Below are 16561 nucleotides of genomic sequence, written 5' to 3' on the forward strand. Positions count from 1 at the left end.
GATCATCACAGTCATTGATCACGCCCCTGTAAGGCTTCATTCAGACGTCCGGATGCGTTTTGCGGATCCGATTCATCTATCAGTGCATCCATAAAAATCATGCGGACATCTGAATGGAGCTTTACAGGGGGGTAATCAATGACAGGGGGGTGATCAGGGAGTCTATATGGGGTGATCACCACAGTCATTGATCATGCCCCTGTAAGGCTTCATTCAGACATCCGGATGCGTTTTGCGGATCCGATCCATCTATCAGTGGATCCGTAAAAATCATGCGGACATCTGAATGGAGCTTTACAGGGGGGTAATCAATGACAGGGGGGTAATCAATGACAGGGGGGTGATCAGGGAGTCTATATGGGGTGATCACCACAGTCATTGATCACGCCCCTGTAAGGCTTCATTCAGACGTCCGGATGCGTTTTGCGGATCCGATCCATCTATCAATGCATCCGTAAAAATCATGCGGACATCTGAATGGAGCTTTACAGGGGGGTGATCAATGACAAGGGTGTAATCAATGACAGGGGGGTGATCAGGGAGTCTATATGGGGTGATAACCACAGTCATTGATCATGCCCCTGTAAGGCTTCATTCAGACGTCCGTATGCGTTTTGCGGATCCGATCCATCTATCAGTGCATCCTTAAAAATCATGCGGACATCTGAATGGAGCTTTACAGGGGGGTGATCAGGGAGTCTATATGGGGTGATCACCACAGTCATTGATCACGCCCCTGTAAGGCTTCATTCAGACGTCCGGATGCGTTTTGCGGATCCGATCCATCTATCAGTGGATCCGTAAAAATCATGCGGACGTCTGAATGCAGCTTTACAGGGGGGTGATCAATGACAGGGGGGTGATCAATGACAGGGGGGAAATCAATGACAGGGGGGTGATCAGGGAGTCTATATGGGGTGATCAGGGGTGATCAGGGGCTAATAAGGGGTTAATAAGTGACGGGGGGGGGGTGTAGTGTAGTGTAGTGGTGCTTGGTGCTACTTTACTGAGCTACCTGTGTCCTCTGGTGGTCGATCCAAACAAAGGGGACCACCAGAGGACCAGGTAGCAGGTATATTAGACGCTGTTATCAAAACAGCGTCTAATATACCTGTTAGGGGTTAAAAAAAACACATCTCCAGCCTGCCAGCGAACGATCGCCGCTGGCAGGCTGGAGATCAACTCTCTTACCTTCCGTTCCTGTGAGCGCGCGCGCCTGTGTGCGCGCGTTCACAGGAAATCTCGCGTCTCGCGAGATGACGCGTATATGCGTCCAGGCGGAATGAATCAACCACCTCCAGGACGCGTCTGTGCGTACAGCGGTCCGGAGGTGGTTAAACAAGGATGACACTGTTCAATTAGATAGCTGTGTGCCATACACATGGGATGATGCAAACTGCGCTGTCTCCTATGGATCCCTTCAATTTCAGATTACAATCCCTGCTCTCCCTACAGTGTGTAAAAACTCTCCTTACAATCTCCCTGCACTGTCCCCACACTCTCCCTATCCAATATTCCAAAATTAAAAGCTTTTAGCAACACTGTCCCTAGTGTGATTGGCTATCTGCACGGCATTATGAGTGACCTTGCATTCCCGGGCTTCTTTCACTTTGTAATATGTGTACCCCCTTTTTAAGAAAAAAACCTATTCATTACCATGAAGGGCAAGGAAATTTGGATTAGTTGCGATTCAAATTTTTTCTAAACTTCGGATTGAATTCCACTTCACATGCTTAGATTCAACACAAATGACCAATATAACACTATAGCATGGTGATGGAACAATCTTCCATTTTTGACAGTCTTCGACATAACTGGAAGATAGAACATGCTTTTCTACAAAATCATGTTGACCTTGTAACAGGCAACGTCAGGCCAATGCAATAACTCACTGTCTGATAGTTGGATGTCCTTATAAGTAGATAACAAGATGTTCCCAATTACAGGTTATACCGAACATTTAAGGACAGCAAGTATTTGTATATGCTGATGGAAGCCTGTCTAGGTGGAGAGCTTTGGACTATTCTCAGGGACAGGTATGTATTCTATGTACTTGTGCGCGAGTTATAAACCAACAATTCTGGACATCTTGGGCAATATTATTCAAGCCAGGCTACTCATATGTGCCCTGTTATCCCTAAACTTCAAGCTTGTATTTTGCAATTATGAGAAAGTAGTAGTATAAATAGCTGAAATGTGATTTATGTCTGTATATCCCTAATTTCATGATGGGTTGAGATGACATTTTGTTTTGAAATGTGAATCAATGTCATGAAACTATAATTGCTTTGCATTGTTGTATGTCATCTTGTGAGAAATCTACTGTTGCCAGACATATGCATGTCAATGTGGCACAGATTTATTGTGTGGTTTTCCAGAGGAACAAAGGACCATGTTTGATATCCTCAAAAATTCATTAACATGTCCACCTTTGGGAGAATTGTGCACAAAAACCTACGAAAGATTGGTGTGTATGATTTCCATTTGACCTGATGGCAGCAAATGGCATGTAGCAGTAGTTAATAGTTATCTATACCAAAGTTACTTTATTGGCCTTGTGAACTATTGTGAAACCTATACACTTTAGGGCAATCTATCCTATGTGATGTTGAAAATACTGTACTTTGGGCATGATGAATGGTGAACAGAAATAGCTACAGCCACTTATTACCTTTCCTCCAATGTGCCATTTGAGATAAAAAAAAATAATAATAATTGAGGACAGAAGATAACAACTATATGCACATTGATAAGACATTTTACATTCTATTTCTTTAAAATATTCCTTTATTTTGCTGTGAGCGCCTTTAAGCCATAGTCGAGCAGAGACTCCTAAGAAATACATGTTGTGGATACTGCCAAGAAGCTCAGCATTTCAGCTGATACCAAGAAAATAAAGATGGAGAGCAATCGTTGAGCTAGAACCCTTCTATCCGCTGGGAATGCTGAAACATTCACCTCCTCCATGGTTGTGTTTTTACTTTTTTATGGGGGATAGGAACAGCAAAAACATTGGAATATTGCTTGAAATGTGGAGATTAGAAACCCATTCATCTCTGCCCAATAGCAATGTATTGCAATCTGCTTCTTGTGCTTGAAGATGTTACATTACTTTTCTTTGCATTTTGCTCTTCTTCCCATCAATTACTATCGTATGTCTACCAATCAGCAGCAAAACAACACCAGGAGTAACTCAAAATGTCTATAAGTATGAACTTTATTTTGCTATGTCTGTTCTTATTGTGTGGCATGACCAGCATGTATGCAGGCTGGAGCAGATCTTAACTAAAATGAAAGGTCCTAAAGCAATGAATTTGATTTCTCTTTATGATGAAAAAATACATTGCCCAGTGCTGTCTGTACATGCTGGTTAACACACAAAACAATTGATGGGTGTGTTCCATTTTATATATGTATATCTTTAGTTACCCTTGTGTCATCTTGCAATTCATCCATAAGTTTAAGTGAACTTGTGTCCTTGTGGAACCATTGCATTTTCTCGTCTATCATAAAACTTAAAATAATTAGGACTCATATCTCTAAGCTTCCTAGGCCCCTCTCATAGGGAGAGCAGAGATGGTGGAGTGTAATGTAGTCATATGTGACTTTTGAAGTTTTTGAGTAGATTTAGGTTTTAGTCTAGTCAGATGTGAAAATCCCATTTACATTATCATTTGCCAAACTTTTGATTTGATTGCAGATAGTGACACATTACCTTCTTATTTTCATTACTTACAGATATTAAAAGTCATAATAAGGCTATGTGTGTATACAGGGTCATTTAATTATGTTAAAAGTCATCAGGTTAGGTGTCCACTTTGCTCGCCATTTTACAGTTTATTCTATATGAAAAGTTGGGTAACTCAATGAGAAACTTATGTTGTACAGATGTAGAATTATAGCCTTGGGCAGAACAAATATACATGAAAAAAATTGGTATGGGCCCCCACTTTATCATGACCACTTCCATCTGAAAGTTCAGAAAGGGTCAGTATTGGTCTACCTAAAGCACAGGGATAATGCACACAGTGATGTCACAGTACTGGGAAAAAGGACACACAGTAATGTCACAATGCAACTCAGGAATTATACAGTGATGTCACAGTACAGGCATAAAGAACACTACATTGCATAGCATAGGAACAACACGAAATGTCCCAATGTGCCTGTTTCTTTACAGCACAGTAAAAACAAGCAAACATACAGTATAATGATGTCACATGTAGATATAATGCAAACAGGAATAATGTGGTGATGTCACAACAGAGGAATGTAAAAGGTGATATGACGCACACAACAGGGGTAACACTGAGGCTCTATAAAAAAATTTTTTTAATGGGGTTGCATAAAATTTTTCATACCTTACATATACTTCACTACTAACTGTACTATATGTTTAAAAAATATGGCCTTCTTAGTTGTTGGGTCCCATATCTTGCAATAATGTACTAGCAACACAGTTACATTCTGTCGATTCCGGCCCTCCTTCACAGATTTACACCCCATAAAGCTCCTCACACAGATCTGCTGGAAGGAGTTTCCTCCCTCACAAAAAGCTACAGCAATGGAGCGGATCATCATACAGAATGTACCCCAGGACTGCACTGCACACCACTAGACCCACCCTCACTCGCCCGCTTGGAGGCATACACAACCCCAAAGTACCTACACGAGCTCCAATGTCTGTGCAGCAAGAAAGCTCTGTCCTATATACATTTGGTCATGTGACCATTAACCCCTTTCCCACATCCACTGAAAATGTACGGCGAATGTCGGGTCTTTAAAGATGGTGCCCGCTCTGGAGTGGAGTGGGTGCCATAGCAACCGGGTACCTGCTGTTTCATACAGCAGGCACCAGAGGCCAAGGTCCACGATCTGCAGTAATGCTGACCTGGACATTTAACCACTCAGATGCCATGATCAAATGTCACAACGACATCTGAGAGTGTTAAAAACCAGAGGCGCTGGCTTCCTGTTCAGGCTCGCTTTCCCCGGCAGAGATCGGGGAGGGCACCCTATTCTAAAAATGAGCTGCAGCCTGTACTAGGCTTCCAGGCTCATTCTTGGCAGAAGCATTTCAAAAATAGAGGGGAAATAAGACTTAAATACACAGGGTGTCCCCAAGCATACTGACAATGCATTGGGATGCCTCCTTCAAGTTCATAGCATTGACTCTATTTATGGACACAGCCATATATGGAGTCAGAGCAGGGACTCCGGGGAACAGAGAGTGTTGACTCTTCAGTGGTCTGCACAAGATAAGTTCTTCACCTGCAATGGGTGTCCCCATTGCCGATGAAGGACTCACCTGCCACTTAATGGGCAGGGCAAGACATCACGCCTGACCTTTGCCCCTGCTCCAAGTATTAGTGCAAGTGCAGATGGGACTGGAAGTGTAGCTGGGCATGTGTTGTCAGCACAGTCTCTGCGCTTGTGCAGCTATTCAGAGCAGTGGTGCAGGTGCGAGACTGTCAGGGCTGGACAAGAAGTCTGATCCTATCAATCAGGGGCCAGGGAAACTTCTCCAGCAGCTGGGACAGCCCCTCAAAGATGATTTTCGAATCAATATGCTCATCAGTAGGAACAAACGACAAATGTTATTATAATTGATCATCCCCCATTCAGTTTGCATATTGTCAGCAGCGCACAACAAACAATGACTTTTGGTGAGATCACCTAAGAAATGAGAAACATTTGTTCATTTGTGAAGTGATCAGAAGACATTTGCAATGGCTAAATCTGAAACGTGAGTTTGTACAAACGTTTGTTCCCAATAACTAGCTGGATAGTCTGTATATAGAAGGATCCTAACACTGAACTGTAATAAATAGGTAATCACCTCCATCAGCTCCACTGAGAAGGGGCCTCACAGACACTTGTAGTCCGGCGTGACAAAATGAGACGGAACCCCAACTGAGATACAAAAAAATACTCTGCACATAAATACTTTACGTACATAAAACTGGATTCTTTATTTCTTCAGACTCAGATAAAATATTGATGCATTTCGGGGTACACTAGCCCTTTGTCAAAACGTTTTGACAAAAAGCTAGTGTAGCCTGAAAAGCATCGACGTTTCATCTGCGTAGCTGTCACTGTCAGTTTTAGATTACTAAAGCTAGCTTGACATTAAAGAGCTTAAAATGAGTTGCATACAGTCCTAGGTGACATCAGAATGTCATCCACAACTCTTCATGGCAAATGGAGCACTTTTGATTCCGGTTGAATTTATTCGGACCTGAATTGAATTGCTCAACCAATTCAGCCTAATAGAATTTCAAGAAATTTGCTCATCACTAATGATAAACCAATATGCCTTCACTTCCTGTTTACTTTTGCAAAAATGAACAAAACAGAAAAGTGACAATATCTCTGTGAGTAACATAATTAACAAATTGCTCAAACTTCTAATTTAGCTATATATATATGGCCATTTTTATTTTTCGGGTGGAACCCTTCATCAACAGCTTAATGTTCTTATATAGAAAGGTTACTCATGCAATACAATGTGAATATTCGTATTTTTATTTCGACGTCTATAGCATGCTGGCAGATTGAAGACCCTGTTCACAATATCCTTCTCCATTGCATAATTATTTTCTCATTGCATACGTATTTGATCATTGTACTGAATTGTGTTGACACCTTAGGCAGTCGGCTCCGCCGCACTAAGGTCATTCAACAGCAATTGCGTTGAATGTGAAAGTCTACTGGACATTGTGACCGTGATTCCAATTATATCTATGCTGCACATATTCAAGAAATATTACTGATCACATGGTTTTTCTTCCAGAGGTTCATTTGAAGATTCTACAACAAGGTTTTATACGGCTTGTGTAGTTGAGGCCTTTGCTTATCTGCATTCCAAAGGGATTATTTATAGGGATCTCAAACCAGAGAACCTTATTCTGGACCATCGAGGTTACGCAAAGCTGGTACGTAGAAAGAAGCTAATGCTAATATTGTACGGGTGTTAATATGGAAATCTGAAAAGGCAGTCGCTTCTTATGAAGTTCCACTCTGTTCGTAAAGACATTGGGACACGTCAGCTCATTGTGTATATTGCTGGGTTCCAAATGTTCCCTAAAATGTTAACATAAAAAGTTTATCTTGAGGCTATGGACTGAACAGATGTCACTTTGCAGGACTCCAATTACATTTAGAATGAACAATCCCTGGTTTATTATGTTCTGCTCATGGATTTCTACCCTTTTAGGACTTTGTGTCATAAGTATGGACTGAAGAAATATCATCTACAGATGGCTTAGCTTTTGTGTGAAGGCAAACATGCTGCCAACTGCTTGGCTTTGATGATATTTTTATTCTATCACAGGTTGACTTTGGCTTTGCAAAGAAAATAGGCTTTGGTAAGAAAACATGGACCTTTTGTGGAACCCCTGAATATGTAGCTCCAGAGATCATCTTGAACAAAGGTCATGACATTTCAGCAGACTACTGGTCACTGGGAATCTTAATGTATGAACTTTTGACTGGCAGGTATGAGAATCGCTGTGATAAAAATAGTAAAAGCAAGTTGTGGAAGATTTATGTCCTTGTCACTTTGATTATGGTGCTGGCTGGAACTAGACTTGGCAATGGTCATGTAGGTTAATGCTTAATTCATAAGGGCGTAATAGAGTCATGCTCGAAACCTTAATATACTACTTGAGCGAAGCAAGGACTAATGGTGGACAACACTTAATTTGACCCTATATAGTGGGTTCCAGATTTCTTTTCTCACTTGCATAACATCTGGTATTTGTGAAGCTAAGATATTGCATTATGCATGTGAAGAGATTTTATTTTGCCTTGCAAGCACTGTACTTTCTTAGAAATTAGTTTTAAGCCCTCATCAGACTACATAGTCCATTATTTTATAGCTATTATCTATAGCTGTACTTTATAATGTGTGTCCTGAGTAGACAGCACAGAGGGGTTAGGGGAAGTCCTCTAATCAGATGCAAAAGAAGACTCTTGCTTGACCCATCTAATGCACATCTGGCTAAAAGGTTCTTCCAATAAAAATGTCAATGGCAGGGTTTCCAGAAGCAGGTACCATTGTGACAAGTCAACCGGTGGTCCTGTAGAATAAAAAGGAGTTGTCTAAAGTAGACAGTCTCTTTAAAGTTTATCGCTGATGGAGTGTTATATACTATTCATCCATATATCTCTTTAATGTAACTCATATTCTGCACATAGAAGTAGTAGAGATGATAGGAAAATCAATTGTAAGGTTTGCGAGGGCACACATTACCCAACTCGAACCCAATTTCAGACTTTACAACACAATTCTCATATAATCTGACCCATAAAACTCTAATTATCATGCCCTTATTATGCAAAACACTCAATATTCTGCTTGTCCTGTATAAATAATATGCTTAAAATAAATGTCATTCCAGTGAACAGAGAGAGATGCAATTTCCATTAATATTCTTACAAGGAACATCACTTGCTTCTTCATCGCAATAAAAGTAATGAGATTTCTATTTCATTAATTGTATAATTTCCCCTCCCAGCCCCCCATTCTCAGGTCCAGATCCTATGAAGACTTACAACATCATACTGAGAGGAATCGACATGATTGAATTTCCAAAGAAGATTACCAAAAATGCTGCTAATCTAATAAAAAAACTATGCAGGTGAGAATAAAAGCACTTTTAAGAACATGAACAGAAAGACGTGAAATTGTCTGTAAAACTCTATAAAAGTGTCTGTACAAATAGGCAGAAACACACAGACAGTGAGCCCTAACTGGAACCTAGCTCGCTGTCTCTGCCTAGGGCTTGCACTGCAAGGCAAGCCGAGGTCAATGCAGTAAGCAATCCAAACGCACGCAGAACAGAGCTGGGAGCACAGCCAGGGAGTGAAAACCTATCATTGGCAATGGTATCTGGTCAGGAAGTGGTTTAAATAGAGCACCGATTCCCAGGATCAGAACCTGATAGGTCATGACTCAACGCTCCATTAGCCAGAACACAGCACACAGGAATAGAACAGCCGAGCAATAAACCCACTGCTAATCTCCTCCAGCACACACCCGTTGAGTGGAGAAACAGAGAATTGCATCCTGTTGCTAATAGCTTCACAGCGCGTCTTTTACGACGCAGTTGCACCAAAACCGGAGATCTCACCTCTGGGGCCCGGACAGGTAAGTTTGTTACAAAAAGATTGTTCTTTTGAAGTATGGTCGGGAAAAGACTCTTGCCCTTCACTAGTAATGTAAGAACTTGCTTTTGTTACTCAATTTGCCCCTTTCCACCAACATAACCTGTTGGGCTTTTACCTCTCTGGAAATGACCATCAATAATATCCAAGGTCGGCTAGGATAGTGAACAGGTTAATAAGGATAACATCTGTGATTAGATGACTGTGATGATGCAGTGTTTGTGTAATCTGTGGAAGAATTGCAGACAGAGGAGGAACTCGAGCAAGATAGCTGGCTGTCCAACCCTAATGAACAATTAGTATAAGTTTTCATGAGGACCATCAGATAGCTTCCCGAGTGAATACAGGAATTTTAGATAGATTTGCTGCAAATTTTTGCCTGAAATTATTAATTGCCTAGGAGAAGTAGAGTGCGAATCTCCATCAAGTACTATTTAAAAGCAGACAACCGTGCCACAAAATGGCGCCATCAGTGTTCTTGGGGAACACTGACTATCCTGGGGAATATAAAGCTTGCGTAAGGAGTCTTACAGGTAATGCAAAGCTCTCTTGGCTCTCTTCCAGAAGAAAGAAAACTCTCTCTAGTGCCACCTATAGCCCCCTGTAACTACAAATGGGTAGCTATCTATAAGTCGCACTTCTTTCTGGAGTAAAACTTAGTAACATCCCTAATAAACTAGAGACTGACTGAGGTGCAACACAGACCTCTCTAGATTTCTGCCAAAGTTCATCAATGTTGCAGAAAAAATTGGAATATTTGTGAAGAGTATACATGTTTTTGATTACCGCTGCCGGTGTATATATCACTAGGGGTTGTGCAAATTGGGTTCGGATTGCTGTATCCAAACCCGATTCTCTTAACTGCATTAAAAATATGGGCTCCTACTTGAAAATGTATGTCCCCCGTGGAGGTCTTTTCTGAAGTTTCTGCAAATATTGCAAGACTTACTTGATGTCGCCTCTATCACGTGTCACTTTGCTTATTGTTAAATTACTTAGTTAATGAGGCACGGAGCCCATATTCTGAATGTAGTTTTTAAAAGTATCAGGTTTGGATACAGCAATCTGAACCCGATTTGCTCAACCCTAATTACTATAGTATAGCACAGAATAGTCCAGATTTCCAGAGTATGCACAGGCTTCCAGATGCATTCTCATGCATCATTTATCAACCATGGAGTTCAAATATGGAGCTGATTTTATAGCTTTAACTACTAGATATTACTACAGAATATTTTACGTTTTAGCAGATAAAACCATCCATTGTACTGAGCCCAGGCAATCTTTACATTACTAGCTTTCCTAGTTTTACATTCTGCTTTACCCTTTCTTTTGTGGAGTGTGCTGCCCTCTTCTGTTTTTTTTGTGTCACTGCTAATATAAATACAGCAACAGCTATACTATCATGAAGCTCTGATACATAGTCCTATTGCTTAAAATTTTTGTATTTAGAATGCAACATACAGTTACAAGTTTGTGAACGCTTCAGAATTTTCTATATTTCTGCAAAAATTTTACCTAAAACGACATCAGATTTTTACAGAAGTCCTAAGGGTACTTTCACACTTGCGGCAGGATGGATCAGGCAGACTGTTCACCCTGTTGTATCCGTCCTTCCGCTATTTCGCGGTGCCGCCGGACCGCGGCTCCGTCCCCATTGACTATATCGGGGACGGGGCGGAGCTCCGGCGCAGTACGGCAGTTCGCGGTGAGAGGCCGCCGGACTAAAAAGTTGGACATGCAGGACTTTTAGTCCGGCGGCCTTTCGCCGTGCACTGCTGTGCTGCGCCGGAGCTCCGCCCCCGTCCCCATTATAGTCAATGGGGACGGAGCGGCGGTCCGGCGGCACGGCGAAATAGCAGAAAGACGGATCCGACAGGGTGAACAGCCTGTCGGATCCGTCCTGCCGCAAGTGTGAAAGTACCCTAAAAGTAGAGAAAGATAACTAAATCAAACAAGTGAGTCACAAATATTAAACCTGGTCATTTATTTATTGAGGAAAATGATCCAATATCACATGTCTGTAAGTGGTAAAAGTATGTGAATCTTTACTTTCACTATCTGGTGTGACCCCTTATGCCACAACGAATACGGATTAGTTGGTTGTGCCGCAATCCATAACAAATCTGGATTTGTATTTGTGGTGTAATACAGTTTGGTATGTGCCACTGCTTACAATAACAGCGCATGCACAAGACTCACATCTTAATGCAGGCACAGAGGAGCCCATACTGTATAATACACCAACGGCAATCGGGAACTCATGATGTTTAGTGGAACAATCGCAAAGCTATAGATTCATCCAAAGCAGTGCGAATCTGAATCTACCAACATTATTCCAATAGCCTTCTGGCTTTTCCAGATGATCTTTGGCAATCTGCAGATGGGGACTAATGTTCTTTTTGGAGAGCATCGGCTATCTCCTAGAAATCCTGTCATGCATGCCATTTTGTACTCCAGGTGGTGAACTCATGAACATTAGCATTACCTTTAGTTGCTTAGAGGTTACCTTGAGATTCTTTGTGACCTCGCAGTCTCTTATATGCCTTGGTCTTGGAGTGATCTTGGCTGGTTGACCACTCCTATGGAGGATAATAATATTCTCAAATTTCCTTCATTTGCACATAGTCTGTCTGTCTGTAGATTGGTTTAGTCCAAACTCTTTAGAGATGGTTTTGTAAGGCTACTTTTTACACTTGCGACGGACGCAAACGGATGGCATTTGGCAGACGGATCCGGACGCGGATCCGTCTGACAAATGCATTGAAATACCGGATTCGTCTCTCCGGTGTCATCCGGAAAAACAGATCCGGTATTTATTTTTTCACAGATTTAAAAGTCTGCGCATACGCGGACCAGAACAACGGATCCGCCAGTGCGGCAATTTTTATGCACAAGCGTATATTAGATTTCATTTTAAGTACATTATTTTTGAGTCATTTGTTTGATTTGATTATCTTTTTCTAGTTTTCATGTGAAAATCTAATGCGGTTTTAGGTCAAATTTATACAGAAATTTGGAAAATTCGGAAGGATTCACAAACTTTCAAGCACCACTGTTTATACTTCTTTTAATTAAAGTTTCTCTTTTACAATCTTTTCTCTACTAGGGACAATCCATCAGAAAGGTTAGGAAACTTGAAAAATGGAGTAAAAGATATCCAAAAGCACAAGTGAGTGACTGATAAGAATGACACCAACAGGGCTTGTCTTAATTATTTGAACTGTAAACTAATGAGTATGTTAAATTCAGGATCATAGTTATGTCAGATGACTGTATGAAAGCCTTTACCATATTGCATGTACTACTACTTTGTTTATTTATTTTATCATATATAACAATTTATATGTAAATATTAACTTTTACCCAAAAGCTAATTATGGTTTTCAGGAAATTATTTTCTCCATGTATTCAGCTTCCTGCCCTGGTGTTTTAACTTCTCCTTTGTTTGGACTTTTAGTCTGGCAGATAGTCCCACAAAAGTTTTTTTTTTTTTTAGTCAAAGACCGTCACTAAGGCCAGAGAAGGTGGTGTTAATTAAATAGTGGATCCTGATTCTCTGATGTCTGACCTGATCCATTCTGACCCTGAGCCACCTGCCCTGACCTCTAGACTGTTTCACGGATTTGCACATATTTTGCCTGCCTTAACCTCTTCGTCCTGACTGCATGTATTACCTGATCCTCTGGTGCTCTGTACTATCAGGACTATTCCATGAGGTAGCGCCTTGGTAACTCCCCTGCAGCTAAGGCCAGATTCCTGTGTAGGGGTTAAGGGTGATCACCAGGGGACTGCCAGGATGACAACCTTATGACTAGCCCAACATCAAAGTTGATTGCCAGTAACATAGGATTTCCTTCCTTATAACATTCCCCCCTCACAGCAGAAGTAAACTGACAATGGATTACCAATCTATATAGGAGATTTTTTTATTTGTGTTCACTGCTCCAGATGGACAGTATGTTATATGTAATTTTCATTAACAAAGTCATGCTGAAATGAAAAAGAAATATAGCAAAAAATTCTATGAATACTGAGTTTTAAAAATACTCCCTTCTAAGCATATTGGTATGAATTTTAATGGACTTTTACTTAGAATGTTGCATCAGAGAAATCTCTGAATAGTTTCAAATGGTTTGAGTCTTCTGTAGAATGTGGCCATACAGTTCCAGGGACTGCCAGCTCAGTGGCGTACATAGAGAATTAAAGGCACCATAGCAAGGATCAAACCAGGCCCCCGACACAGGATTGAAGGGTTCCCACCTAAACCCCTTTCAGTGACCCTTTAGCCATGTTTTACACTGCCTTATTTGCTAACAGTTGTTTCTTTAGAGGGAAGAGTCCTGACCAAGTTTTCACCTCCAGTAGAAGAGGGGATGATCCCAACTGGGCCCCCTCTTGCCCTGGGCCCCATAGCAGTCGCATGGTCTGCCGCTATGGTAGTTATGCCCCTGTGCCAGCCAAACGTTTATTCAACTGGAAACCCTCTGACCACTACTACGCATGCTCACTCAACTCAGCCCAGCGTGCATGTGTTCACAATGATGAGAGGTAGATAAGATGGTGTCTGAATCCTCTGGGGGCAGATTACCTCCCTTTAAAACAAAGGATTGGGCATATTAATTAACACACACAATCCTTTTTTGTCCAATCCTTATTTGTTTCTGTTGTATGAAGGTCAGTCAAACGTCTTATACACGTTAGATAACTGGCCGGTCTTACCTAAATCAGAGTGTTCAGTGACATTCTAAGATCATAGTCTTTACCTATATGATATATGATATATTATATTAGTATTCAGTAAAAGCTAATCAGAGCCAAAACCCGGCCAGCCATGCCTAGGGTTAAACATGTATGCAAGGAGTACCAGAGAGTAACATTGTATCCCCTTCTACACATTTTATCTCCAAAAGAAAGACAAATCAGAAATGCTCTAACTTTCAACCATTACTAATCAGATGCTCGTAACACATTACTCCAAATAATCACTGATCATTACCTCAGATATGAATCCAGTACCAGGGGTGACACAAAGTGACCAGTCTAGTGCCACCTGTGTTACTTTTAGTATAACTATATTGGTATTACAATGTGCTACTATGGGAAATGGCTAAATCAAAAGAGAAATGCCCCCTTTAACCCTATCATAGGGAATGATTAACCATGCAGTAGGCACAAAGGTTCACTGAGATTTTTTGAGCACAAGCCTCCTCTATCACTGTCTCTTGCTGCTGCTACCTAGAATCATAGATAGAAATTAAATTTTCATATGCCATAAATCATCAGGGGTCTGAAAGACATGTTTGCTAAAAGAAATCACTACATGGCAAGTGGTCAATGTAAGAGTTATTGAACAGCGCCTGGCACTGAGGTGTCGACACGGATGATGACCGCACATGTGGCTGGACATGCCGAGATTTTAAAGAAGAGTCTTTTCCCCTCAACAGTAGTCCTGCCCCACTAGCGAGTCTGCCTCTTGTTTGAGAGAACCACTTTAGAAGATTTTAGTTCGTCATCACAAAAGGGCTTCATTGTGTATAGACATACAGTGTATACACATGGCAGGCGAGATAAGTAATACATTATTTTATTAACCTTAGTGTTCTAAATTAATCTGTTTTTATTGTATCTTTCAGATGGTTTGAAGGCTTTAATTGGGAAGGTTTAAGAAAAGGTACCCTCACACCTCCTATAATCCCAAGTGTAAGTATCTGACCAGCTCCTGAATGCCGTAGACACACCCAGCTTATCCAGTCTTCTCGTAACCATCTGTAGACATCATAAACACTGTAATCTCAGCATAAAAGACAAGTTATGAATGATATTCCAGAGAAACATACATAGTGCATAATGGCTATTAGTCAATGTCTGGTGTGCATACAATGAGTCGGACATCCACTATAGAGATCTAAAGGATCTGTGTTTACTTTGGTTCTCAATCGAAACAAAGCACATAGTCAAAGCAGTGCTCACTGTTCTTTGTATCCAGCCTCCTGAGCAGTTCATCCTAAAGCGAGGACGTACAAGCCACTATATCTGTAATGTGCCATATTTTGTAAATGTCAGTGATTCTTCTTCCCTTCAACTGATGATTCATACTACAGCTATAGAAGCATTACATCAAGTTATTAATGCATTACAATGCAGGCACAGAATCAGTGGAGTAACTACAAATGACTGGGCTCCACAGCAAATTTTTGAACAGAACAACCCCCCACCCCCCTTATTAACTTCTTTGCAACCCCCTCTTCCCGTCCAACACCCACTTCTGAGGCTAGTCAAGATCGCTCTCTCCGACCAGGCTCAACAGCCCCCCTGTCCATTCCCTACAGTGCAGGGAAAGAATATTCAAGGTATAGGGAAAGGATAGGGAGGAATCATTCCACAGCATTTATGTTGAACAGGGTTCAGTAGGGGAGATGACAGCCTGGGAAATAGGAACAATCCTATTACACATTGCTGCACTGACTGGGGACCGATATTACCATTATACAGCTCTATAATTCCAGCAAACCATTCTTGTTATTGGGGTGTAACAGCTATTAACAGGGTTTATTACAAGGAAATATTTCTATGTCTTATTTGCCCTTGTGCGGTGCAGTTATATCTTCTAAAGCATTTTTTGGCTTGCATTAGTGGGAAAAAGGGCTTATTAGCCGTTGTGTGGTGAAGTGCTAAAATTACAGCACTTTTTGTCATGTATTAGTGGCAAAAGAAAAATATATTTGCCGTTTAGCGGTGCAGTTATATGTTCTAAAGCCTTTTGTGGCGTGTATTACTGGCAAAAGAAAAATATATTTGCCGTTCAGCTATGCAGTTATATGTTCTAAATCCTTTTGTGGCATGTATTAGTGGAAAAAGAAAAATATATTTGCCGTTCAGTGGTGCAGTTATATGTTCTAAAGCCTTTTGTGTCGTGTATTAGTGGCAAAAGAAAAATAAATCTGCCGTTCAGCGGTGCAGTTATATGTTCTAAAGTCTTTTGTGGCGTGTATTGGTGGCAAAATAAATATATATTTGCCGTTCAGTGGTGCAGTTATTTGTTCTAAAGCCCTTTTTTGTGTGTAATAATGGCAAAAGAAAAACATATTTGTTGTTCAGCGGTGCAGTTATATGTTCTAAAGCCATTTTTTGTGTGTATTAGTGTGAAAAGGGGCTTATTAGTCGTTGTATGGTGAAGTGAGAAAATTACAGACTTTTTTGGGGTGTTTTCATTTCCTATTTATTTATTTATTTGATCTAACAGTATGTCAGACAGAGAAGTGCCAGGCCCTGCACAGGGGAGTGGCAGAGGCCTAAATGTTTCTGGTGCAGGCAGAGGTCGCAGCAGAGGAAGGGGCCGTGGCAGCAGGGGTCACTTCGAGAGGCCTGAGCTCCCAGTGTCAGCTAGCAG

General features: G+C 41.1%; 1 protein-coding gene across 3 annotated transcripts in view; it reads left to right on the top strand.

Moving 5' to 3' along the window:
• The window catches only part of PRKG1 (protein kinase cGMP-dependent 1), a 1174838-nt gene that overhangs the window by 1150962 nt on the left and 7315 nt on the right, over nt 1-16561 (top strand). For all 3 annotated transcript variants that reach the window (XM_040435670.1, XM_040435671.1, XM_040435669.1), the window contains exons 12-17: nt 1947-2036; nt 6794-6935; nt 7334-7497; nt 8520-8642; nt 12278-12340; nt 14805-14871. In XM_040435670.1, the coding sequence (XP_040291604.1) occupies nt 1947-2036; nt 6794-6935; nt 7334-7497; nt 8520-8642; nt 12278-12340; nt 14805-14871 (649 nt within the window). The remainder of the gene's footprint in view (nt 1-1946; nt 2037-6793; nt 6936-7333; nt 7498-8519; nt 8643-12277; nt 12341-14804; nt 14872-16561) is intronic.

This window comes from Bufo bufo, chromosome 6 (assembly GCF_905171765.1).
Source record: "Bufo bufo chromosome 6, aBufBuf1.1, whole genome shotgun sequence".
Lineage (NCBI taxonomy): Eukaryota > Metazoa > Chordata > Amphibia > Anura > Bufonidae > Bufo > Bufo bufo.